The sequence below is a fragment of the Salmo salar genome, chromosome ssa28 (genome assembly GCF_905237065.1).
Source record: "Salmo salar chromosome ssa28, Ssal_v3.1, whole genome shotgun sequence".
Lineage (NCBI taxonomy): Eukaryota > Metazoa > Chordata > Actinopteri > Salmoniformes > Salmonidae > Salmo > Salmo salar.
In genome coordinates, this window is record NC_059469.1 from 30,015,857 (window position 1) to 30,042,868 (window position 27,012).

Genomic DNA, 27,012 nt, shown 5'->3' on the forward strand with positions numbered 1-27,012 from the left:
TCCTTGTATTTTAGCCAGGTAAATGCTGATTTGTCTTTTCTTATCTGCAAAGCCATTACAATTATAGCTTTTACAATCACCATTTACCGTAATGAGATACAAGTTTCAATTCTATTTATCATAATATATGTTTGTAACCTTAGCATTAAAAAGTGCCATAGCAATTGAATGTCCATGCAAGAATGCCCACATGCAGGAATGCCCCGAGTTGAGGGCTGCAGTTGGACATGATTGGGTTCAGCGGCTCCAGAGACGTGCTCCGACCACTAACAGTATCATCATGTGCACGCAGAAAATAGATCATGTTGCAGGAAGCATAGAGAATGGAAATAACGGATAAATGAATGCATTGTGTTAGAATGAATGAATGCAATGAATTGATTATTGAATGTTATCGATGGACACAGCTTTGTAGAACCAAAACATACACAGCCTGCCTCTGCTCTCAACACCGGAGAACGAATCGTTCGGGTGGCTGCTGCGGTTCGGCGAACGATCGCCTACTAGGCAAATGTCCCCCGCGCAGTCAAGCAGTTGGATTCCGCAAAGAGTCGTTCACAATCTAGTCCGGTTGCGGCCGCAACTAGACTTCGTTTCAAATATATACATTAATAATCTTATTTTGTACGCCTAGCAATCACAATTGTACATTGTTTGATGCACAGTTTATTACGTTTCAGTCATATTTGACAGCTCCAATATGCCACCTATGGTGAAGAGGCGGCTTGTAGACTCATGATTCTTTTGACTTTTTAGTTCATTGTTCGCCGACACAATAATAGTCAGATTAATATAATAGTTCGATTACAACGTTTACATGCTTTGCAATAACGATTTCCCTAATAATCATGTTTATATGGACACATCTGAAATCAGGTTACTGATGGCATACTGATAAATGTAGGCTCATTGATTTATTCTCTGCCTTGCAATATTGCAATATACTGTGCATGATCCTCTGTAGCTCAGTTGGTAGAGTGGCGCTTACAACACAACGATGGTGTGTTCAATTCCCTGGATCACCCATACCTAAAAATGAAATGTAAGTTGCTATGGAAAAAAGTGAGGAAAGGAGAGAGGAGAACTGAAAGTAGGCTGAGGCCTAAGATCTTTTCAAATACAGGCGCACCCACACCTGACTGAACAGAGTGAGAGAGTAATCAATACATCAGCTGGATCTACAGTATCTCACTAGACTGGCCAGGACAGGAACTGTAGTTGAGCTGTAAAACTGAGTTTGACTAGTAGTGATACACTGGATGACTCATAACCTGTGGTTTATATCCTCATCCTCAGGCAAGGTAGGTTTAGAGTCATGAAGTATTGTGTGGATGAAGGGCTGGTGGGTGGTGGTAGGGTTGAATATAGACATAACAATACAATACACATCTGGCATTAATGCCTAAGCTTTAGGGCATAACTTTACACGCGCCAAATAGCCTACACACAAATTGAAAAAAACGCTTATGGGAACTAGCAGAAAAAGTTAAAGTAGATTCACTGAGGCAAAAAGGACAATGTGGGTGTTTTAATTCAATAAGAGAAAATATGTGTCATAGAGAGTTGAAATAAAGCGAAGGGAGAGTAATGATTTGGTGAAGTGGTAAAAGCGGATGATGATAGCAGTGCCTATGTTATGTGTGACGATTGTGACCCACTGGGCACACACAACTTTTTTTCACGTAATTTCAATGAAATTACATAAAAACAACGTGGAATAGACGTGGAATTGACATCTGTGCCCAGTGGGGAGGAGCCATACACATTTGACAGTCACAAGACAGGGACTTCAAATAGGCCTATGGCAAGTCAAGGGGACTGTAGCCTACTGTTCTGATTGGTTAAACGGAAACTGACATCTGGATACTGACTGTTGTTCCATATCCTATCACAGCCGTAATATCAACTCCTGCAGAATTAAGCATTTCTTCCAGTAAAATGACAGGCTACACCAAAGGAACATCGATTTATTACAATATTCTGATGTGCAAGGGTTTATTTATTCTAGGGCTCTGACCAGGGTGAAAGAGAATGAGGTTGTCAAAGTCAGGGCCGTCCGGAACATTTCATATGTAGTGGCTGTCAAAAAGGTGGAGGGAATAAAAGGACTCCATGGTATTGGAAGATGGACATTATTGTGGATGTGGCAGAGCGGTTCCTGGGACTAAAAGATTTCTCAAGGAAGGAATTATAATTATCGCCATAGCCCTAATATACTAAATCTGTATTGCCTTTGCTTGTAGAAATATTCAGAGAAAATGTGTGGGAAGTTGACTGTTGACCTGGGGTGTATTCATTAGTCGGATTCTGTTACAAAACATTTAGCAATGGAAACAATTTACTCCAAACTGAAAAAGTTTTGCAATGAAAACCAGAGTTTCTATTTTACAAATTCAGGTAGGTCCCTCCCATAGAGAATGATAGAGGCCACTAGTGGCCAAAAGGCCAGTTTAGAATGGGCAGCAGCGCCATTGAGGGCTTCCACCATTTTAATGTAGTCAATTGGTGGGACTTTCAACTTCATGTCCAACCAAGTCATCAGGAGGGATCAGCCAATCGTGAAGAAGAAAATGGACTACTTTAAAATAGAGATGGTGTCAATGGCTGTCACGTCCTGACCAGTAAAGGGGTTATTTGTTATTGTAGTTTGGTCAGGATGTGGCAGGGGGTGTTTGTTTAGAGTGTTTCGGGGTTTGTTGGGCTATGTTCTTATGTAAGAGGGGTGTTTGTTTTATGTGTTTCGGGGTTTGTGGTTAATGTTCTATGTTAGTATATTTCTATGTTCGTTCTAGTCTTTCTATTTCTATGTTTAGTTAATGGGGTTGACATTCAATTGGAAGCAGCTGCTCCTCGTTGCTTCTAATTGAAGGTCCTATTTAAGAGGGGTGTGTTTTCTATGGGATTTTGTGGGTAGTTGTTCCTTGTTTAGTGTTTGTGCACCTGACAGGTTGAGTCCTAAGCCAACTCCCCGTGCTTACCGGAGGCAGCGTGGTACTCGTCAGGCCCCGTGCTATGGGGTGATGCGCACGGCGTCGAGGCCGAGCATCCACAGGCCGGTGTGCTCGGTGCCAGCGTCCCGCATTTGCCGGGGGGAAGCGGGCACCCAGCCAGTATGGGTGGTGCCAGTCCTGCGCTCGAGACCGCCAGTGCGCCTCCACGGCCCAGTGTATCCTGTTCCCGCTCCCCGCACTAGCCCTGAGGTGCGTGTCTCCAGTCTGGCGCCTCCAAAGCCAGCACCACGCACCAGGCCTCCAGTGCGTCAGCCCAGTTTAGTATGTCCTGTTCCTGCTCATCGCACTAGCCTTGGAGTGCATGTCTACCAGCACCACACACCAGGCCTCCAGTGCGTCAGCCCAGTCCAGCTCGTCCTGCTCCTGCTCCTCGCACTAGCCCTTTAATGCGTGTCCCTAGTCTGGCGCTTCCTAAGCCAGCCCCACGCATCAGGCCTTCAGTGCGCAGTCCCCATCCAGAGTATCGTCCAGAGTGTCCGGCGACAGTGCCTCGTCCAGAGTGTCCGGCGACAGTGCCTCGTCCAAAGTGTCCGGCGACAGTGCCTCGTCCAGAGTGTCCGGCGACAGTGCCTCGTCCAGAGTGTCCGGCGACAGTGCCTCGTCCAGAGTGTCCGGCGACAGTGCCCCGTCCAGAGTGTCCGGCGACAGTGCCCCGTCCAGAGCTTCCGGCGACAGTGCCCCGTAGAGAGAGACGGCCCACAGTCCGGAGCCGAGAGAGACGGCCCACAGTCCGGAGCCGAGAGAGACGGCCCACAGTCCGGAACCGAGAGAGACGGCCCACAGTCCGGAACCGAGAGAGTCGCCCTCCAGTCCGGAATCGGCGCAGCCAAAGTCGCCCTACAGTCCGGAGCTCCCAGAGTTGCCCTTCAGCCCGAGGTCTCCAGCGACGTGCATCAGCCCGAGGTCTCCAGCGTCGCACATCAGCCCGAGGTCTTCAGCGATGCGCCATAACCCAGAGACTTCGGGAGGGGTAAAATTGAATAAGTATTTAGCGTGGGTGGACAGGTTAGGTAGGGGAGTAAGGCCGGAGCCTGAGCCACCTCCGTAGGAGCAGGTTGGTGGGGGGGGTGTAGCACAATAACCGTTGGTGACGGTGGCCACCCTCCCTTTTGTTTGGGATTTTTTTTTGGGGGGGTTTATTTATTTATTTCTTTGTTTGAGGTGCATCCAGGGTCTGCACCTTTTTGGGGGGGGGGGGGGTACTGTCACGTCCTGACCAGTAAACGGGTTATTTGTTATTGTAGTTTGGTCAGGACGTGGCAGGGGGTGTTTGTTTAGAGTGTTTCGGGGTTTGTTGGGCTGTGTTCTTATGTAAGAGGGGTGTTTGTTTTATGTGTTTCGGGGTTTGTGGTTAATGTTCTATGTTAGTATATTTCTATGTTCGTTCTAGTCTTTCTATTTCTATGTTTAGTTAATGGGGTTGACCTTCTATTGGAAGCAGTTGCTTCTAATTGAAGGTCCTATTTAAGAGGCGGTGTGTTTTCTATGGGATTTTGTGGGTAGTTGTTCCTTGTTTAGTGTTTGTGCACCTGACAGGACTGTTTAGTTTTTTTTTTGTATACGTATTTATTTGTTTCTCCTTCTTCAAAATAAGAAGAAGATGAGTATACACATTTCCGCTGCATTTTGGTCTAATCCTTATGACAACCGTGACAATGGCGCTGTCCATGATGATCATAGACGCTATAATGGCACAAATTAAAAAAGATGAGTCCTCTATCTATCTCTATGGTCCCTCCCCGTTTTGTTATGTTTACTCCAGGAACCGAACAGAAGCAAACAGAGTAAACAATTTTCTTTTGCAAAACATTTTGCAACAGACAAAACATTTTGCAATGGAATCTGACTAATAAATAAACCCCTGATTTAATGAACAAGTAAACTATAACAGGGTGGTGCCTCCATGAATTACGGTAATCATGTGAAGGCTAGTGCCGGCCCTGGGGTTAGGGTAAGGGGTAAGCACAGGAGGTTGCACCTTAATTGGGGAGAACGGGGTATCCAAATAAAGTGTTACCCATCTTTCTCTTCCTAATAGCTGTAATTGCATGGATGTGTACTTTGACCTATTTGTTTTTCTGTTCTCCCTCCTTTCAGTCCCTCTGTCTCTCCCTGATTGCTGATTGGAAAGAGGTACGTCGTCAGTTTGAGTGTGTGGATGTGTGACTGTGGGTATGTTTCTTAGATTGTGTGGTGTGTGTCTCCCTGACTCCCGGCGACAGTGGAAAGAGAGGCGAGGCGCAAGCAGTGCGTGATGGACGCGTATCAGGAGGGATTAGTGGTAAAGATAGGCAGGCGTGTTCTGTCTCTGACACGGCGGATTTCAATCTCTCTCTCTCTCTCTCTCTCTCTCTCTTCCAACTGTTTAAACTGCTAGTGTCTCATCTCTCTCCAAACAACTGACTGCTCTCATCTCCCATGGCTCTGTAATATTTATGTGTGTGTGTCTGTGTGGGGGTGTGTTTTTATCTCCCTGTCTGTGTGTGTTTGAGAAAGTGATTCAGTCTCTCTTTCTGTGCGATGGCACTACTGCCTAAGGAGGCAGAACGATTCGATGGGCTATCTCTGCTATACTGGTATGTCCCTCTTTCAATTTGTTTTCCCTCTATTTGCTTAATCTCCCTCTTCTTCACTCTTAATCTAGTTTCTCTTTTTAAGTCATTTTTTAAATTGAAGGGTGAAAATATGTACAGTAATTTACTTTTCGTTGCATCTAAAATTCTACTTCCTTTCACCTCTGTTGAGCTTTACAGTACAAGGAGGTGTGTGCGTGCGTGTGTGTGTGTGTGTGTTGCTCAGAGACTTGTGCAGGGGAAGCAACAAGGGAGCCTTAATGTGTATGTTTACTTGACTGTTCTTTGCAGTGCTGTAATGAACGAGTTTAGCTGCACTACATATGTAGAGTTAGAGATGGAAGTGTATCCTATAGACGGAGGTTTATAAATGGCCTATAGCAGCTGGAGCCCTGTGACCGCTCCTGGCCAGTCCTGTCACAGCAGGAGGATGAAGGGAAGACAGATTAGCCCGTATTAAGTGATCAGTTACATGTTTGTTCTAACTGTTCCGTCGCCACTCCGCAAGTAACTCACTACATTCTTATAAATAAAGGTGCAATTAGGAACCAAATAAGGTTATTGAGAGCAATGCCATAGGGGAACTATTTTAGTGTCTCTGAAGAACCATACAAAAATCCTCCAGGACTGGAATTCAATAGCCCTGCTGTAGGGTTTTAAGCTTATTTGCATATTTCCCAGGGTGCCTTTGGAGTGAATTTAGAGTTACCAGTACCACCCATGACTGTGGTTGTTGCATTCTTTAATTTTCAGTCCTTTTGCCTTCACCAAGTGAGATCCTAAGTGAATATGTTGTAATTAAAATGTAATTTTAAGAAAATACAATGCATATTTCATAATGCCTTCTTTTGAGGGCCTAGTTGTACCCTAATACAGTGGCCTGAAACTCATACACTGGAAAACAAAAAAATCCTGTTCTTATGGTAGCTTATGGCAGTAAGTTACATGAATTACTCCCCGCAAAAAGTATAGTATGTTACTGTAAATACAGAATAAACTTTGATTTAACAGTAAATTACTGTACATTTACAATTTACGTTAACATACTGTACCTTTTTTTTTTTTACAGTAACTTACAGGTAACTGGCTGCCAATAAATGACCGTAAAAACAATAGGATTGGCCAATTTGCTGTGTACTATGAAAGGTACACATCTGCAGGCTTCAATACACACAAGAACCTTTTAGAATTCTGAAGAACTGTAGATGCCACTCAAGAACCCCACAGTTAACTCAAAAGGTTATTTATCGGGCAAGGAACATTAAGAGCTGAGGAAGAACCATATAAGAACCTTTATTTTTTTGTGTGTACAATGACCCACTCACTACAATTGTCTATTGTAGTGTTTATTGATTGTAAAGGGTTATACAGTGTGTATGTGACACTGTAGGCTATATAAAACAAATATGGGTGAATACATTATGGTCCTTTTGTAGGCTACAGGAACAACAGCTGTTTAGTGATCTTGCTATGAGCCTTCGGAGTCTGTCTTGGCCATTTGTCTATTGGTTAGTGTAATCTCCTGGGCTAAATTTAGAAATGTGGGCTTTTGTTGTGAACGGGGATGGGGAAGAGTAGAGGACGGAGGAAAGAAGAGGACAATATGGGAGGGGAAATGGGGGAGAGGACACAGAAATGACAGGAGAGGAAAGAATGGAAGGGAAGAAGGACAGGAGAGTAAATGAAAGGAAAGGAGGTGGTAATGATGAAACAAGAGTAGTCAATAGGAAGGGAAAGAAGAGGCAGAGAGAGGAACCTCAGGAAACCAGGTCAGCTCTTCCTTAATCTGGAGTGTTAACCTCTTGTTGAACCCTTTTCCTCTGCTACTTCCATGGTCATGAGCAGGGCAGAGACGGGCCATAGAAAATACCTCTTCCCTCTATTCCTTCATGAACGGAAACCAGAGGTGGCATGTCTATTACGGTGTTAGGGGCGGTATCCCACTTGTGATTGGTCAAAATTAATAATATGTGACGGGTAAAAAAAAAAGTGAATATATTTTTATTTAAAGAAAAATATAGATTATATAATTATTGGTTTATGTATTAAATGCTCATGAAAGTGCAGTAAATGTGTACATTTTCCTGTTTGAAAAATATATTGTTCAAAACAATCTGTTCAGTTACTTACTACTTTGCCCCTCAGTGACTGTCAACAGCAGCTCCACCTCCGTGAACATTGCTTGGATTGTTTTACCAGGTATTTTCTATCAGGGCGAACTGCAGCATAAATCATAACAGCACAAAGTAAATGGACCTCCCTGAGGCGCTAAAATGGGTATGTCTACCATGCATTCAGTTGTACAACTGACTAGGTATCCCTTTTTCCCTTTCCATGCCAATTTCAACTCTTTCTAAACTAATATCTGACTAACTCTGAAATATGAAGTTATTTCAGAATGAAAGTTACCTGGCTAGAAGATCATGCTTTGTGACAATATGTTAGCTAGCTATCCCCAGTTAGATCATGCTTTCACTTATTGCATCTGCATGCTTGTTGCGTTCTCCCTGGTATCCATTAACCACAGCCATATTGTAAAAATTCATGAAAAAAAAATGAGCCTTTTGGTTTTAATTTAAGGCTAGGGTTAGGCATAAGGTTAGCAGTGTGGTTAATGTTATTAGGGTTGGTTTTAAAGAAGAAGAAATTGTAGAAATAGGCTGTGTTTATGACTCTGTAGCTGTGGTAACTAGTGATGACCATTCTCCCTGGTGCACTCGTTTGTTCATGAGCTTGCTGCTCGTTCTAGCACAATCTAATCCGTTCAAAACAGTGGCAGCATGTACAGCAGTAGTCATTCGGTTTTTTGACATGCAAGATGGAAATAGGTGTAGTTATGCTGTTGTTCAAATTCACAGATCGCTTTATATATCTTCTCAAAGAAACTACCGGTAGTTCGAAAACTTGTCATCATATTTCTGTCATAATGCTTTGTTGACAACGCCAACCACCTGGTGCTCCGGGAATTCAGCCAATCAGCGGCTGCCGCTGACGGAAACTCAGGAAACCAGGTCAGCTCTTCCTAAATCTGGAGTGTTAACCTCTAGCTGAACCCTTTTCCTCTGCTACTTCCAGGGTCATGAGCAGGTCAGAGACAAACATGACGACACTCCGTGAACTTCTGAGTATTTATATATAATTTTCCCATTGACATCAATGAAAGATTTATGCACATGCTTTAGTTACGCAGGGATCTGTTGTAAAAGCATTCCTCAACTCTAAATCGGTCCATAAGCTGACAGGGTGTTGGATGATGAAAGCTATAGGATAGCAAATGTGAGTAGGTCTGCTATGACAAGGCATTTATTATCTAGCAGTTTGTAACAGGCAATTGTGACGCTACATTAGCCGTTACAGGTTAGGTACTGTTTGGCATAGCACAGAGAATTTTCAACCAACCTTGGTGATACTTCCTCAATTCTCGACTTGCAAGACAACCAATGTCTTCTAAACGTCCATGTCTAGTTGTCTAATGCTCCGTTATGAAATGAAATCAGTTTTTTGCTTAATGAAGTAATCCAACAATGTGTACGACGCCATCTTGTCTATTTAAAATCTTCTCTCGTTGATTGAGACATCATCATGACATGCAGCACTTTGAGTATGACAACCACCTGTCTCAATAATGAGGGAAGATTTGGAATAGACAAGATGGCAGCGTACAAATTGTTGGATTACTTCATGGAGCAAAAAATAAATTACATTTAATAACGGAGCATTTTCTAAATTCAAACAAACCCCCTGAAACTAGACATGGACTTTTAGAAGACATTGGTTGTCTTCCAAGTCAGGAATTGAGGAAGTATCGACAAGTTAAGGTTGGTCAAAAATTCTGTGCTACGCCAAACAGTACCTATCAGACAACTGGAACTGGAGTAATGGTCTGACCAGGTGATATTTTAAACTTTTTTTTTAGAGACCAGGTCATGTTTTGATTAGTCAGCACATGTAGCAGATGTCACGATATGGCTCTTTGGGGTGTATATCGTGGCTCCCCCCTCTCTCACTCTCTCTCCCACCAAGTTTTATGACTTAACAACAGGTCATAAATTCCTGGCAGAGACTCTCTTCCCCCTGGTCAAGAAGAAAGAGAGAGGGAAGAAACCTATGGAACAAAGAGCTTCTCTTTGTTCAACTCTGTGGTGAAGTTGTATTGATTAATGTGATGACTGCTGCTCGTCGAATGATTAATGGTTTATAATTATGTGATTAAATGAATAAGGCAATTATTAACTCATTAACCTGTGGCACCATGGGAACGTTTTAGCTTTATTGAGTTTCTATTTCCCAAATTAACTCAAAGAATATCAGAATATCGATTTTACAACAGTCGCTAATTAATCAATTTCCTCTACAGTCTCATTCTGAACGTCGCATAATCCGGGAATCTGCACAAACCCGAATCTCGCCAAATAAGTCCGTACCACACCAATTGAGTTGATTATTTATGCTAAAATGATCATATAAGATACACAAACACACAGTCTAGGCTATTGATTAGAAGTTAGTACGATAACAGGTCCCTAGCGGACCATCACAATATGAAACGTGTTACACAAAATGGGGAGAAAAACACACTTGGGTGCATTTGTCAGCTATGCTTATTTTAACCCTAACCTTGCCCCGAACTGCCGCTCTTATGGGTCAGAATATAATGATGTAATTACGTGTTGAAAGTCTCCAACGGGGTGTCTCTGCGTGGACCGGATTCCGACTTCTCTGATGACGGTCTGTCTTCGGTTACCGGGTGTAACTCCCACCGGGTGGTCCTGCTTGAATTCACCCCCTTTAGATACAGCTACTCGTCCGTAGCATAGGTTGTTAAAGGTTCCTTTGTCTTCTTCAACCTCGTGTTGCGTTTTGGGTTTGCTGACCACTCAGACCTTGGCTGCAGCTCAGGGTCACTTAGTCTGATATGTTAATTCTTAACTCACATGTTTTATACCCTCGGGTCAGAAATGGGCATTTCCGCCTTTAGGGCAATTCTCTGGGCATACCAAGTTACGAGGCAAGGTCTGGATTTGACTGAGATCCAATTTAGACAACTAACTCCACATTTTATCTTCACAAAAACATGTTTTTGTTATAACATCGTCCTTTAACTTTTAATAACATAACAAAAATGACATTAATTTTATATTTAAGTCAGTTAAGAACAAATTCTTATTTACAATGATGGCCTATGAACAGTGGGTTAACTGCCTTGTTCACGGGCAGAATGACAGATTTTTACCTTGTCAGCTCAGGGATTCGATCTCGCAACCTTTCGGTTACTGGCCAACGTTCTAACCACTAAGCTACCTGCCGGCCCATTCATTTTCATATTCCATCTATTGTCATTATCACCATTGTGGCTGACGAAACCTATTGTCCCAAAGTCCATTTATTGCATGTTAATGTTCTGAGGCCGGTACACCATAGTGAGAGGACAAAGGAATTTTGGCTACAATTCTATAGGCCACGGAGACCATACAGCTGTAGATGTGGCTACACGGCTGGAAATGGTTCAACTCTGAAACTAATCGATCACTAAAGAATAAGAGCAAATCTTAGACCTATAATTACTAATCTGCAGCTGGAAAGTACGTAAATCTAGTAAAAGATTACCGACAACCGCAGAAGCATCTATTCTATGCAATGACCATCTGTAGGCCTGATGTATCCATTACAACAGGCACTATCCAGAGCCGCGGAGAAAGCTACAACCACGAAAGACATTGTGACTTCTTGGAAAGTTAACCAGAGACTCTCTGATGAACTGACTCTCCAGCAGACGGACCAGCGATTCCAACAGAGAAGACAACAACGACATATGAGCGTAAATCTATACATTGCAATTATTCTCGAATGAGCGTTCATGTGTAAAGTATTAGCATTTCAATGAATATAATTATCAATTGTGTGCAGTGAATCCATTTTGTCTTTCCCGCTCTCTCAGTCCCCACCCCTTTCCTTTGTCTACTAAGCCGTGATATCAGCATCATCAGCTAGGGACCTTTTCTTTGTATCATGTAGTAACCCAAATGTCTACTGTTTGTTCATGTAATTCTGTGTGATTATTTAGTTACTTAGTAAATAAATAATTAAGCCAATTTGTATATCGCTGATTCGTGATTTAGGCTAGGATTCGTACAGATATCCAAGGGTTTGCGATGTTCAGTAATGAACTGATGAGGTAATAATAATTAATGAGCGACTGTTTTGATAAGATATATAACTTCAGATTTTCATTTGGGAAATTTACACTAAACAACATTTTTACATGGTGCCCCAACTTCCTAGTTAATTAAAGCTACATGATTAGTTTAATTGCATAATTAAATTGCACAGAGAATTGATTTGATAATATACAGTCTTCACATTTAATGATAGTCCAAACACGACACAGATATACAAGAGATATTTGATGAACACAACAACCTATAAGTCCATGGACTGGAGCTTGATTCTGGTACAGTACCTGTGGTGAAAAAAGGTGGTTTCTTTTCATGACCAATGTTGTTACGAACCCCTTTTGCCCTGCAGTCTAGGGGGGGATGGAAACGAGACCCGTAACATATCTCATGCGAAACACACCAGTGAAAAAGTAACAGTGAGAACGAAAAACCAGACAGAACTTAAATCTACCGTCAAAAAATTCAGGTTTATTTCAAAAACACGGTAAATGGGGTGTGGGAAAAAGGGGCTGAGCTGGACCCAAGGAAAGAAATAATAAATATCCAAACAAACCCCTAAGCTAGTCTAGCCTGCTTTAAGAACAGCTAGCTAACTAACCAAAAATACAGTGGGTGGTCCGCCCAGTTCTAACTAGGGTATTTAGACACTGTTTTCCTACGGGTAATGTAGGCCCATGGGCGACTTGGCTGGTTATCCCCTTTGGGATACTTTTAAACCAAGGGAAAGGGGATGTGATTGGTTAAGAGAAAAGGAGCAGGTGTGTCTTCTGATTAGGGAATGATGATTGCCACCTGTGAGTAGGGGAGAAGGAGAGAAAAGAAATACACACACAGGATACCTGTATCCATAACAAATGTCATCCAAGTAAAGCACAAATTAGTGAAAGGTCTGGCCGCCAAGTATACAGAACAGGTGCTGTGTAAATTGCACAAGCTGAAGGGCAATAGATTAAACGCAGAGGTCGAGCAGCTGTTGGAAAAAGAAAGCCCCAATTAATGATCATCTGATAGGAAGTCTTATGAAAGCTTTCAAGTCAAGACAATAGTTGGAACCGCAGTACATGGAGAAAGTAAACAGCATACAGCCACAACTGTCTGGACCACAGATGTACTGTTGTATTGACTGTAAAATATAATAAAGGCTCCCGCAGTTTATTGTGCCAGAGCATTTATCAGTGTTTGGTATCAGTGTTTGGGTATCAGTGTTTGGATATCAGTGTTTGGGTATCAGTGTTTGGGTATAAGTGCCGTGTATTTTTGTACACAGCACTTGCAAGTTATTGGATGTGCGTAAACTACATTTGAAATTAATTGTATTGACTGTAGTCATGCAATGCCCTAGTTTGAACCCAGAGCTTTGTCCTCTGTTTCTTCCTGTATCTGTCTGTTTGTCCAGAGGATTACCTCCCAGCCCTGTCCTGTCCTCCCAGGTCTGCAGATTGGCAGCAGTGTTTTCCAATACCTAATGCACCTGTTTAGACTGTAATTACTTTTTCATAATTGAAAATATCTAAAAGCGCTTTTCTGCTGTAAACCATTTACTCCCATCGGTGACACAGCATGCAATGACTGACACACACACACACACACACACACACACACACACACACACACACACACACACACACACACACACACACACACACACACACACACACACACACACACACACACACACACACACACACACACACATATATATAATTAAGGCCAAGAGTTTTTCCTGATCGCATGATGTGGCCTGGAAAACCTTTTGACCGTCCTCATACAATGTACACGTCCAGCATAATGGCATTAATTCTCAACAACAAATCTTTTCAGATTGGGTAAGTCCTTGGTTATTACTGTCATATGAAGCATTTTAATGCCGTGAATGGCTCAGAGGGAGATTGGTCTGGACAGCCTGAGCTGATGTGATGCTGCCAGTCAAAGTCCCTGTGAAGAGATGAGACGGTGTGTTTTTGTTTTTCCCCTGATGCTGAAACCCTGTCAGTCTGTGTCTGGCGGCTGCTTCTGACCCCACATATACTCAGAACGCACCGACACAAACTCTCCACACACACTTGCAGCCGCTCTGGAAGACCACACTCACCTCACACACTCGCCTCACACACTTGCCAGACACTTTGGTGGCTCCGTAGACCACACAGTCCCTACACACACACACTCAGTCTCGGCGGCTCCTCGGCGGCTCCTGACCCTGGCTCCATCTCATCCCAGCTCGTCTGTAAAGCCAGTCCACAGCTGGTTATGGAACATATTGGTGTGGCTCTGGGAACCTATTCTAACGAAATCCTTTGGACAATGATTCAATTACATCTTGAGACCGGAGATGAAAGCTCATCCGATGAACCATGTGGCTGTGAGAGGTGTCCTCTCTATCTATCTTCCTTCTCTCTTCCATTCTCTTCCTCTATCCGTCATGAGCCTTCTCTTTCCATCCACGAGGAAGGGGTTTAAATGAATATTTATTCGTTAAATGGGTAAACGTTGGGGTGACGTGACAGAGAAGGTGTTTGTGTGTTCCAGGACCGTCATGGGACCTCACGGCATCAACCGGGCCATCGAGAGACTGGAGTTCTGCGACTGCAAGAAAGGACTGGGTCAGTATACAACTTGACCTCTTATGTGATATGCATTATGAATGGATGTAGCTATAGTCTATATACGTTTTATACAGCTATAACTGGGGCCCAGAGGTTTCCCTGGTCAGATTATGTAGTCAAGGAAAAACTCCTGGCCCTAGTAACAAATTATTATTATAGCAAGTCGAAGGGCGATATTTCCCACCACAAAAAGAGCTGTGCAGTGAGCTAACGCACCGCAACATTCTAAATAGTGGCAGCTCCGATATTGTACCTCGCAATTGCCCTAAAATGTACTATCTGCTTAATAGATTGCCCCTATAACCTTTATCCACTGGTGGTTCATATAAGGCTTCTATCTCTTGTTCCTCATCCAGGGGTGAAGATCATCGGTGGCTACAGAGAGCAGACACGTGAGGAGTTTGGGATCTTCATTAAGCGGGTGTTACCGGGAGGGCTGGCTGCTCAGGATGGTACGTTACTTTTGTATGTTGATAAATAACCTCTATTACAGATGATGATGGCAAAATGCTCTTTCTTATTCTCTCTTTCTCTCTCTTTCCCTCTCTCGCTCTCTTTCCCTGTCTCTCTCTCTCGCTTTCTTTCCCTGTCTCTCTCTCTCGCTTTCTTTCCCTGTCTCTCTCTCTCACTGTCTCTCTCTCTCTCTCTCTCTCACTGTCTCTCTCTCTCTCTCTCTCTCTCTCTCTCTCTCGCTCTCTCTTTCATTCTCTCATTCTCTCGCTCGCACTTTCTTTCATTCTCTCTCGTTCCCTCTCTCTCGCTCTCTTTCACTTTCTCTCTCGCTGTCTCTCACTCTCTCTCTCACTGTCTTTCTCTCTCTTTCTCTCGCTGTCTCTTTCATTCTCTCTCGTTCTCTCTCTCTCGCTGTCTCTTTCATTCTCTCTCTCGTTCTCTCTCTCTCTCTTTCACTCTCTCATTCTCTCTCTCTCTGTCTCTGTGTATTTGTGTGTTCCAGGGAGGCTTAGAACGGGCGACCTCATTTTGGAAGTCAATAATATGAGTTTAGGAGGAGTAACCAATGAGAGGTAGGTAATTAGTGCACAGTGGTAGACTCGGCCATAATTAGGTCATGTGAGTTTAGTCGTTTGTTAATCATTCGTTAGCCATTAGGTCTTCTGAACCTAAGGTGGGAATGATGCTATGCAAAGTATGTTACATTGGTGTTTGTCTTTCAACTCAGGAGTAATACTTGAATGCCACACATTGAATTAAAAAACAACAGTTTTCTACATAGAGGTGACTAGAGGTCGACCTCTAGAGGAGACGATGACTGAAGGTGTTATGTCAGTTCCATAACCATGTTCTGTGTATCCCAAATGGCACCCTATTCCCTATGGGCCCTGGTCAAAAGTAGTGCACCCTATTCCCTATGGGCCCTGGTCAAAAGTAGTGCACCCTATTCCTTATGGGCCCTGGTCAAAAGTAGTGCACCCTATTCCCTATGGGCCCTGGTCTAAAGTAGTGCACTATAAAGGGAATAGGGTGCCATTTGGGACGTATAATTTCCTGAACCCGGGTGTAGTGCTCTCCTCTCTCCTGTGGTCCTATAGGGCGGTGGATATCCTCCGGTCAGCGTCAGCCTCCAATCACATGTCTCTGATGGTTGCCAGAGACGATGAAAGCAGGTAGCCAAGCCTGACTTTATTTAAAAGGAAATTCCACCACTTTTCAACCTCATCTCCAGCACAATACCAGTGTCTACATATGTGATAACAGCGCTTTATAGAAAATTGAAAAAATGTAAAGTAAAACAAATTCTGCCCGATGACGATATTTTAAAAACAGTGATTTTCAAACACTATGAGATTCGCGGTGTTGTGGGGAGAGAGAAGATACATTTTCTCTGGCTAGAAACTCATTGCAGGTTTTGAAAATCACTGTTTTTCTTTTTAAGTTTTAATCCTAACCTGTCAGGTCACAGAGGCATTTTTAGGACCTTTCTTCTTCTCTTTTTAACCACAGAACATAGAAAATAGGCTGTTTTCACATAATATAGACACTGTTATGGTGCTGGAGATAATGACGAGGAGGTTGAAAAGTGGTGGAATTGCCCTTTTACATGTATTTTATTTATTTTATCAGAAGTTTCGCCTTTCTTAGTCTTGTTTGATTTGGTATATGATTATTATATATTATATATAGTACCAGTCATAAGTTTGGACACACCCACTCATTCAAGGGTTTTTCTTTATTTTATTATTTTCTCATTGTAGAATAATAGTAAAGACATCAAAACTATGAAATAACACTAAAAGTGTTAAACAAATCAAAATATATTTTATATTTAAGATTCTTCAAAGTAGCCACCCTTTGCCTTGATGACAGCTTTGCACACTCTTGGCATTCTCCCAACGTTTTGACTGGTACTGTACACATTTTATTTATTTATTTATTTCCAAAACGATATGTGGGAGTGAAATATTGCAATATGAAACTGTATCGATTTATTCCCCCATCACTATTAGACTAGGGCTACGTACGTTTGTGTGTAGCCTACGTCAGAGCACTACATTGTTGTCACCGAACAAGGGTAGACACTGTTAGGAGCTGAGTGGTAACAAACCCCTTGATTTGATTTTGATAAATAAAACAATCTGGTCACTACAGTAAGAACATTAAGGACTTTGGTTTGTGTTTGCTCAGAAATGGACACTATTCTAATACTGTAATATAATAATAATGTATTATATATCATGTATATCATTTATTAGGAATATTCTATTGCTAATCGGAGCCCTGGTCGAAAGTAGTGCACTATATAGGGAATAGGGTGACAGAAACAGAGAGCCTTGGGGAAGCTTTAGGGAAGATAGGTTGAGTGTTGTGTAACAGTGTTTGAGGCTTGGCTGTATCAAATGTGCAGATTCAGAAAACTGCTTATTAGAGGACAGAGAAAGCACACTCATTCATAGCTGTGAGGGTGTTTCCTTCTGACCTCAGTCAGCACAGGAAGCCGTCTGTCATGGTAGAAACATGAAGTAACACAACCCCAGTTAACCCCTGTGTGTGGAGGGTGTTTTAAAAAAAAATCGATTACATTCAACACATTTTCCAGCGTACTTCAAAGTATACACTGAGTGTACAAAACATTAGGAACATCTGCTCTTTCTATGACAGACTGACCAGGTGAATCCACATGAAAGCCATGATCCATTATTGATGTCACCTGTTAAATTCCCTTTAATCAGTGTAGATGAAGGAGAGGAGACAAGTTAAAGAAGGATTTTTAAGCCTTGAGACCATTCAGACATGGATTGTATGTGTGCCATTCAGAGGGTGAATGGGCAAGACAAAAGATTTAAGTGCCTTTGAACGGGGTATAGTAGTTGGTGCCAGGAGCACCGGTTGGAGTCTGACCTGGCACAAGATTGGGCGAAGTCTGTCCGTGATAAAACGCTGCTCTACTTTCTTGACATAACAATCAACTAAACAAGTCCTACAGGCCCTAGTTTTATCACACCTGGATTACTGCCCAGTTATATGGTCAAGTGCCACAAAGAAGGACAAACTACAGTGGCCCTGAACAGAGCAGCAAGGCTGGCCCTTTAATGTACAGAGAGCTAACGTCAATGATATTCATGTCAATCTCTCCTGGCTCAAAAAAGAGAAGAGATTGACTGCATCACTACTGGTCTTTGTGAGAGGTATTGACATGTTGACAGCACCAAGCTGTCTGTTCAAATAACGAGCACACAGATCAGACACCAATACATACCCCACAATACATGCCATGAAGAGACACAATACATGACTATGAAGACACACACACACACACACACACACACACACACACACACACACACACACACACACACACACACACACACACACACACACACACACACACACACACACACACTGTAATATTGTACATTTTATATTGTAAATGTTTAATATTTGAGTAATAATGTCTAATGTGATGTATTGATGTGTTATGTTATTGTTTTAATTATGTTAATCCTAATGGGGATCCTAATAAATACTAAATCAAGACTTGATCTGAAGGCAGAGGTGCTCTGAAATAGAGAGAGACGTTTCAGCTTGAGGCCTTCTTCAGTGTGTAGGTAGACATCTTTTTCATTAAACAGCATTTGTAGGGAACACAAGGGAGCAACCAATGAGCAGCAGGTACTTCTAATCAGGGTATACACTCATCTGCCAATCAGGGATGGCTTCATTTGAACACTGGGTACATTTGAACACTGGGTACATTTAGACACTGGGTACATTTAGACACTGGGTACATTTAAACACTGGGTACATTTAAACACTGGGTACATTTAAACACTGGGTACATTTAGACACTGGGTACATTTAGACACTGGGTACATTTAGACACTGGGTACATTTAGACACTGGGTACATTTAGACAACATTTAGACACTGGGTACATTTAAACACTGGGTACATTTAGACAACATTTAGACACTGGGTACATTTAGACACTGGGTACATTTAGACACTGGGTACATTTAGACACTGGGTACATTTAGACACTGGGTACATTTAGACACTGGGTACATTTGAACACTGGGTACATTTAGACACTGGGTACATTTAGACACTGGGTACATTTAGACACTGGGTACATTTAAACACTGGGTACATTTAAACACTGGGTACATTTAGACACTGGGTACATTTAAACACTGGGTACATTTAGACACTGGGTACATTTAGACACTGGGTACATTTAAACACTGGGTACATTTAAACACTGGGTACATTTAAACACTGGGTACATTTAGACACTGGGTACATTTAGACACTGGGTACATTTAAACACTGCCCAAAAATCCTCTGGGACTCTAGTCCTCCTAACTGCTGAGGAAAGGCGTCTGTCCTGTGTACTCTCTCTCTCCTGTCAGGTCTCACCCCGTCTTGTACACCGGGCCTGACATAAAGTGACCTGGCACTCTGCTGGCCCCTGTGCTTTTCACGGTTTGTCAGCCACGTCACACACAACGGCCCAAAGGATAGACAGCCAGACGAATACAGGCTGACATATTAAGAAGACTGTCTGTCCGTCCATCCGTCCGTCTGTCTTTCATCTGCTGTTTGTTCTGGTTGTGTTTCAGATTATTTTGTGCCCAATAGAAATTACTGGTAAATAATGTAGTGTGTAATTTTGGAGTCATTTTTATTGGGAATAAGAATAGAATATGTTTTTATACACTTCTACCTTAATGTGGATGCTACCATGTTTACGGATAATCCTGAATGAATCGTGAATAATGATGAGTGAGAAAGTTATAAACGCACAAATGTCAGGCCCTCAAGACATGCTAACCTCTCACCATTACAATAACAGGGGAGGTTAGCATTTTATATCATACCCCCAAGACATGCTAACCTCTCACCATTACAATAACAGGGGAGGTTAGCATTTTATATCATACCACCAAGACATGCTAACCTCTCACCATTACAATAACAGGGGAGGTTAGCCTTTTATATCATACCCCCAAGACATGCTAACCTCTCACCATTACAATAACAGGGGAGGTTAGCATTTTATATCATACCCCCAAGACATGCTAACCTCTCACCATTACAATAACAGGGGAGGTTAGCCTTTTATATCATACCCCCAAGACATGCTAACCTCTCCCCATTACAATAACAGGGGAGGTTAGCATTTTATATCATACCCTCAAGACATGCTAACCTCTCACCATTACAATAACAGGGGAGGTTAGCATTTTCGGGGGATATGATATTTGTGCGTCTAACTTTCTCCCTCATCATTATTCACAATTTTTTTTAGGATTATCCGTAAACATGGTAGCATCCACATTCATGTAGAAGTGTATAGAAACATATTCTATTCTTATTCCCAATAAAAATGACTCCAAAATTACACACTACATTATTTACCAGTAATTTCTATTGGTCACAAAATAATCTGGAACGCAACCAAAACAAACAGCAAAGGCATCAAACCAATTTGTAGAGTCACAAGCTTGATGTAGTCATTGCGTGTTATGAATATGGGACCAAATATCTAACTTTTTACTACTTTAACATACAATGGAATTTGTCCCAATACTTTTGCTCCTCTACAATGGGGGGGACTATGTACAAAAAGTGCTGACAATTCTAAACGCTTCATCCGACATGGATGAAAATACCCTCAAATTAAATCTGACAGTCTGCATGTTATATTATTATATTATTATATTATATTATGTTATTACGAATCCAAAGTGCTGGAGAAGAGAACCAAAATCACAAAAAACATAATTGTCCCAATACCTTTGGAGCCCACTGTACAGTATAACCATAACCCTATAAATGGCAGACTGATTCCCAGACCAGACAGTTGGGGCCAAGAGGTCAATCCTTCTTTCTAAGACATACTTAGGACTCTTTACCTGAACACATAACACAGTAGACTCTTTACCTCGAGATTAAACCGGATTAGCATCCTGATCTAGCTCAAATAATCCTAATCTCAACTACTAACAAAGAAGCCACTTTTAATGGGTCTGCTCCTTTCAGATGTCACTTGAAATCAATGTGTGTGTGTGACCATGGGAGGGAGACAGAGCTCTACTGTACTGTTTCTCTGAGGAAGTTGACTGTGTTGTCTGTCTGTCTGTCTGTCTGTCTGTCTGTCTGTCTGTCTGTCTGTCTGTCTGTCTGTCTGTCTGTCTGTCTGTCTGTCTGTCTGTCTGTCTGTCTGTCTGTCTGTCTGTCTGTCTGTCTGTCTGTCCTCCAGGCGGGAGTTCATTGAGTTGATGAATAAGTATGGCTCCCACAGCAGTTTTAAAGGAAGCTCAGGGAGGGTCTCCCCTACACAGCTCTCTACAGGTGAGTTTCTGTACCTAGGACCATTGCATCCCAAATTGCATCCTATTCCCTATTTAGTGCACTACTTTTGACCAGGGCCCTATATAGGGAATAGGGTACAATTTGGAACTTACCCACTTGACCTAGGACCTGGTTATCCCCCCTTCCCCTCCTCAACTGCATGTAGCTAACACTATAGTCTATTAACCATTATCTTCCTAATTTCCCTTTCACACCCATCCTAATTCTCATCCATATTCCCTATCACAGCCCTCCTAAATCACATCCATAATCCCTTTTACACCGCTCCTAATTCGCATCCATAATCCCTTTTACACCCTTCCTAATTCGCATCCATAATCCCTTTTACACCCCTCCTAATTCGCATCCATAATCCCTTTTACACCCCTTCTAATTCGCATCCATAATCCATTTTACACCCCTCCTAATTCGCATCTATAATCCCTTTCACACCCCTCCTAATTCGCATCCATAATCCCTTTTACACCCCTTCTAATTCGCATCCATAATCCATTTTACACCCCTCCTAATTCGCATCTATAATCCCTTTCACACCCCTCCTAATTCGCATCCATAATCCATTTTACACCCCTCCTAATTCGCATCTATAATCCCTTTCACACCCCTCCTAATTCGCATCCATATTCCCTTTCTCACATTCAAATTCAAGCTGCTTTATTGGCGTGAAAAACATTGTGTCAATATTGCCAAAGCAACAATGTATACAATATACATTGTAATAAAATAATGTATAATAATAATATAAATTGCTAGTAAATAATAATAGAGGAAGGAACTCGAAACTCTCGACTCACTCCACTACAGCCCCGTCGATGGGGCGTTTGGCCCTCCTTTTCCTGTAGTCCACGATCAGCTCCTTTGTCTTGCTCACATTGTTGTCCTGGCACCACACTGCCAGGTCTATGACCTCCTCCTTATAGGCTGTCTCATAGTTGTCGGTGATCAGGCCTACCACTGTTGTCGTCAGCAAACTTAATGATGGTGTTGGAGTCGTGCTTGGCCACGCAGTCATGGGTGAACAGGGAGTAAAGGAGGGAACTAAGCATGCACCACTGAGGGGCCCCCGTATTGAGGATCATCCTTGCAGATGTTGTTGCCTACCCTTACCAGCTGGGGGCGTTCCGTCAGGAAGTCCAGGACCCAGTTGCAGAGGGAGGTGTTTACTCCCAGAGTCCTTATCTTAGTGATGAGCTTTGTGGGCACTGTTGAACGCTGAGCTGTAGTCAATGAACAGCATTCTCACATAGGTGTTCCTTTTGTCCGGGTGGGAAAGGGCAGTGTGGAGTGCAATTGAGATTGCGTCATCTGTGGATCTGTTGGGGCAGTATGCAAATTGGAGTGGGTCTAGGGTTTCCGGGATGATGGTGTTAATGTGAGCCATGACCAGCCTTTCAATGCACTTCATGGCTACCGACGTGAGTGCCACGGGGCTGTAGTCTTTTAGGCAGGTTACCTTCGCTTTCTTGGGCACAGGGACTATGGTGGTCTGCTTGAAACATGTAGGTATTACAGACTCAATAAGGGAGAGGTTGAAAATGTCAGTGAAGACACTAGTTCTGAGTACACATCCTGGTAATCCGTCTGGCCCCGCGGCCTTATGAGTGTTGACCTGTTTAAAGGTCTTGTTGTCCTGTTTAAAATATATCATGCACCAGCTGTCATTGACAAATAGATACATACCCCCACCCCTTGTCTTACCAGACGTAGCTGTTCTGTCCTGCCGATGCACGGAAAACCCAGCCAACTGTATATTACACGCGTCGTCGTTCAGCCACGACTCGGTGAAACATAAGATATTCAAGTTTTTTATGTCTCGTTGGTAGGATAGTCTTGAACGGAGAGCATCCAGTGATTGCACATTGGCCAATAGAACGGATGGTTGAGGCGGGTGACCCACTCTCTGACGAATTCTCACACAAGGCACCCAGACCTCCACCCCCTGTATTTCCATATTTTCTTCACGTGAATGACAGAGATTTGGGCCTGGTCTCTGAGAAGCAGTATATCCTTCGCGTCGGACTCATTAAAGATTTTTTTTTGTCCAGTTCGAGGTGAGTAATCGCTGTTCTGATGTCCAGAAGTTCTTTTCAGTCATAAGAGACAGTAGCAGCAACATTATGTACAAAACAAGTTACAAACAATGCAAGAAATATACACTGCTCAAAAAATAAAGGGAACACACAACACAATGTAACTCCAAGTCATTCACACTTCTGTGAAATCAAACTGTCCACTTAGGAAGCAACACTGATTGGCAATATATTTCACATGCTGTTGTGCAAATGGAATAGACAACAGGTGGAAATTATAGGCAATTAGCAAGACACCCCCAATAAAGGAGTGGTTCTGCAGGTGGGGACCACAGACCACTTCTCAGTTCCTATGCTTCCTGGCTGATGTTTTGGTCACTTTTGAATGCTGGCGGTGCTTTCACTCTAGTGGTAGCATGAGACGGAGTCTACAACCCACACAAGTGGCTCAGGCAGTGCAGCTCATCCAGGATGGCACATCAATGCGAGCAGTGGCAAGAAGGTTTGCTGTGTCTGTCAGCGTAGTGTCCAGAGCATGAAGGCGCTACCAGGAGACAGGCCAGTACATCAGGAGACGTGGAGGAGGCCGTAGGAGGGCAACAACCCAGCAGCAGGACCGCTACCTCCGCCTTTGTGCAAGGAGGAGCACTGCCAGAGCCCTGCAAAATGACCTCCAGCAGGCCACAAATGTGCATGTGTCTGTTCAAACGGTCAGAAACAGACTCCATGAGGGTGGTATGAGGGCCCAACGTCCACAGGTGGGGGTTGTGCTTACAGCCCAACACCGTGCAGGACGTTTGGCATTTGCCAGAGGACACCAAGATTGGCAAATTTGCCACTAGCACCCTGTGCTCTTCACAGATGAAAGCAGGTTCACACTGAGCACGTGACAGACGTGACAGAGTCTGGAGACGCCGTGGAGAACGTTCTGCTGCCTGCAACATCCTCCAGCATGACCGGTTTGTCGGTGGGTCAGTCATGGCATTTCTTTGGGGGGCCGCACAGCCCTCCATGTGTTCGCCAGAGGTAGCCTGACTGCCATTAGCTACCGAGATGAGATCCTCAGACCCCTTGTGAGACCATATGCTGGTGCGGTTGGCCCTGGGTTCCTCTTAATGCAAGACAATGCTAGACCTCATGTGGCTGGAGTGTGTCAGAAGTTCCTGCAAGAGGAAGGCATTGATGCTATGGACTGGCCCGCTCCGTTCCCCAGACCTGAATCCAATTGAGCACATCTGGGACATCATGTCTCGCTCCATCCACCAACGCCACGTTGCACCACAGACTGTCCAGGAGTTGACGGATGCTTTAGTCCAGGTCTGGGAGGAGATCCCTCAGGAGACCATCCGCCACCTCATCAGGAGCATGCCCAGGCGTTGTAGGGAGGTCATACAGGCACGTGGAGGCCACACATACTACTGAGCCTCATTTTGACTTGTTTTAAGGACATTACATCAAAGTTGGATCAGCCTGTAGTGTGGTTTTCCACTTTAATTTTGAGTGTGACTCCAAATCCAGACCTCCATGGGTTTATAAATTGGATTTCCATTGATTATTTTTGTGTGATTTTGTTGTCAGCACATTCAACGATGTAAAGAAAAAAGTATTTAATAAGATTATTTATTTCATTGAGATCTATGATGTGTTGTTTAAGTGTTCCCTTTATTTTTTTGAGCAGTATATTTTTTTAAATAGCACAGCCCGTAAACAGTCAGCCACCCTCTCCGGCGTCATTAACACTAAAACTACAACGATCCCTACTACTACCATTAGCACTAGAAGCATTTCTACCTCTAATATTGATACCTACTAAAACTATAATTAAGTTATAACTGTCATCCTCAACATTACATCAGTACAGCAACTACCATCATCATTACTTCTACTACCACCATCACCACCATCATTAAACTACTACTGTTACCATCACCCTACTACCCGTACCACTATTACTTGGAATAATAATCAATAATACTAATATTAATAGTAATAACAATAATACTAATAATAAGTAAGTTACTGCTTATTATTGTTCAGTGTCAGGCTATGGAAGGCAAATACATATTTGTCTACAAAAGGAGCCATTGCTCCTTCACCCATAAGTCTTTTTTGGTTTTTCCTCTGGGTTTAATCAGATAAAACTTGGAATAAATGTAGTAATTTCTGCAAACAGTTCATCTGTTGATGAGTAATATTTCTGACAGTAAAGGAGAAAGTGCATCTCTGTCTCTGCCTCGCCTGTCGTGCAGTGACCACCTACACGCTCCTCTTTGGGTAGCCATGTCTTTATGTCTGCCGGTTTCTATTGCCAATCGGTGGTCACTCAGCCTGTACTTGGTAAGGATCTGTCTCTGCTTCGTATCTCTGACAGAGAATAGATAATCAGCCAAATCATATTCTCTGTTTAGGGCCAGATAGCAATTTAGTCGGCTTTGGGATTTAGTTTAGTTTTTTTTCAATGTTGTAAATAAGAGTCCTTTGATTGGGTCACCATTTTATTTGAATGATTTATTTTGAAGCAGTGCTGCTGTCAGCTTGGTTGGTTAGGTCTAACAGCAGCTGACTGAGATGGCTCCTTTCTGGACTCAGCTCTTGGGTTTGAAGGGCTTTTAAAATGGAGAATTGAATTTAGCTGTAGCCACAATTAGGGTTGCACATTTTGGGGAATATTCAGAGGTGGAAACTTTCCGTGGGAATTAATGGGAATTAACGGGAATTAATGGGAATATATGCAAATGAATATTAATTGCATTTAAATGTAGGTATTTTTTGCATTGGATAATTTTACAACATAATTCTGCATGTAGGGCTTCAATTGGATGTCCAGTTTGAAGAGAGGCCCCCAAACCTCACTTCCGTAAATAGCTATTGGTGGGATTACGCTGTCAAATATTTTGGTCCAAATTCTAATTGGGGTGTTGATTTTAGAATAATAATTCTCTCTTTCTCTCCAGGAGGCAAGACAGACACGGCCTCCTCCTCTTCCTCCTCCAGATCTACCAGTCCCACCAGCCAGCTCTTCAGTCCTAAAGAGGGGGTCACAGGACCTCCCTATACCACTGGGCCCCCCTATACGTCTAACCCGAACACAGCCCCTACACAGCCCGTCTTCAAGTAAGTGACATTCTGAAATTGAACCAGACATTTGAAGGACAGTCTATATGTGTGTGTGTGTGTGTGTGTGTGTGTGTGTGTGTGTGTGTGTGTGTGTGTGTGTGTGTGTGTGTGTGTGTGTGTGTGTGTGTGTGTGTGTGTGTGTGTGTGTGTGTGTGTGTGTGTGTGTGTGTGTGTATATATGTATATGTACCTTCATACTCAGTGCCTCTTTGCTTGACATCATGGGAAAATCAAAATAAATCAACCAAGACCTAAAAAAAAAAAAAAATTGTAGACCTCCACAAGTCTGGTTCATCCATTCCAAATGCCTAAAGGTACCACGTTCATCTGTACAAACAATAGTACGCAAGTATAAACACCATGGGACCACGCAGCCGTCATACCGCTCAGGAAGGAGACGCGTTCTGTCTCCTAGAGATGAACGTACTTTGGTGCGAAAAGTGCAAATCAATCCCAGAACAACAGCAAAGGACCTTGTGAAGATGCTGGAGGAAACGGGTACAAAAGTATCTATATCCAGGGTAAAACGAGTACTATATCGACATAAACTGAAAGGCTGCTCAGCAAGGAAGAAGCCACTGCTCCAAAACCGCCATAAAAAAGACAGACTACGGTTTGTAACTGCACATGGGGACAAAGATCGTACTTTTTGGAGAAATGTCCTC

The 27,012-nt window shown here is 42.9% G+C and overlaps 1 protein-coding gene across 3 annotated transcripts in view; it reads left to right on the forward strand.

The window, feature by feature from the left end:
• Window positions 1-5,360: 5,360 nt before the first annotated feature.
• Window positions 5,361-27,012, forward strand: part of LOC106589860 (syntaxin-binding protein 4) — a 137,050-nt gene continuing 115,398 nt past the window's right edge. For all 3 annotated transcript variants that reach the window (XR_006762559.1, XR_006762558.1, XM_014180263.2), the window contains exons 1-7: window positions 5,361-5,587; window positions 14,290-14,363; window positions 14,723-14,818; window positions 15,322-15,391; window positions 15,917-15,991; window positions 21,088-21,179; window positions 26,185-26,344. Coding sequence is in view for 1 of the 3 variants with exons in the window: in XM_014180263.2 (XP_014035738.1) it covers window positions 5,532-5,587; window positions 14,290-14,363; window positions 14,723-14,818; window positions 15,322-15,391; window positions 15,917-15,991; window positions 21,088-21,179; window positions 26,185-26,344 (623 nt within the window). In the remaining 2 variants the exon portion in view is untranslated. The remainder of the gene's footprint in view (window positions 5,588-14,289; window positions 14,364-14,722; window positions 14,819-15,321; window positions 15,392-15,916; window positions 15,992-21,087; window positions 21,180-26,184; window positions 26,345-27,012) is intronic.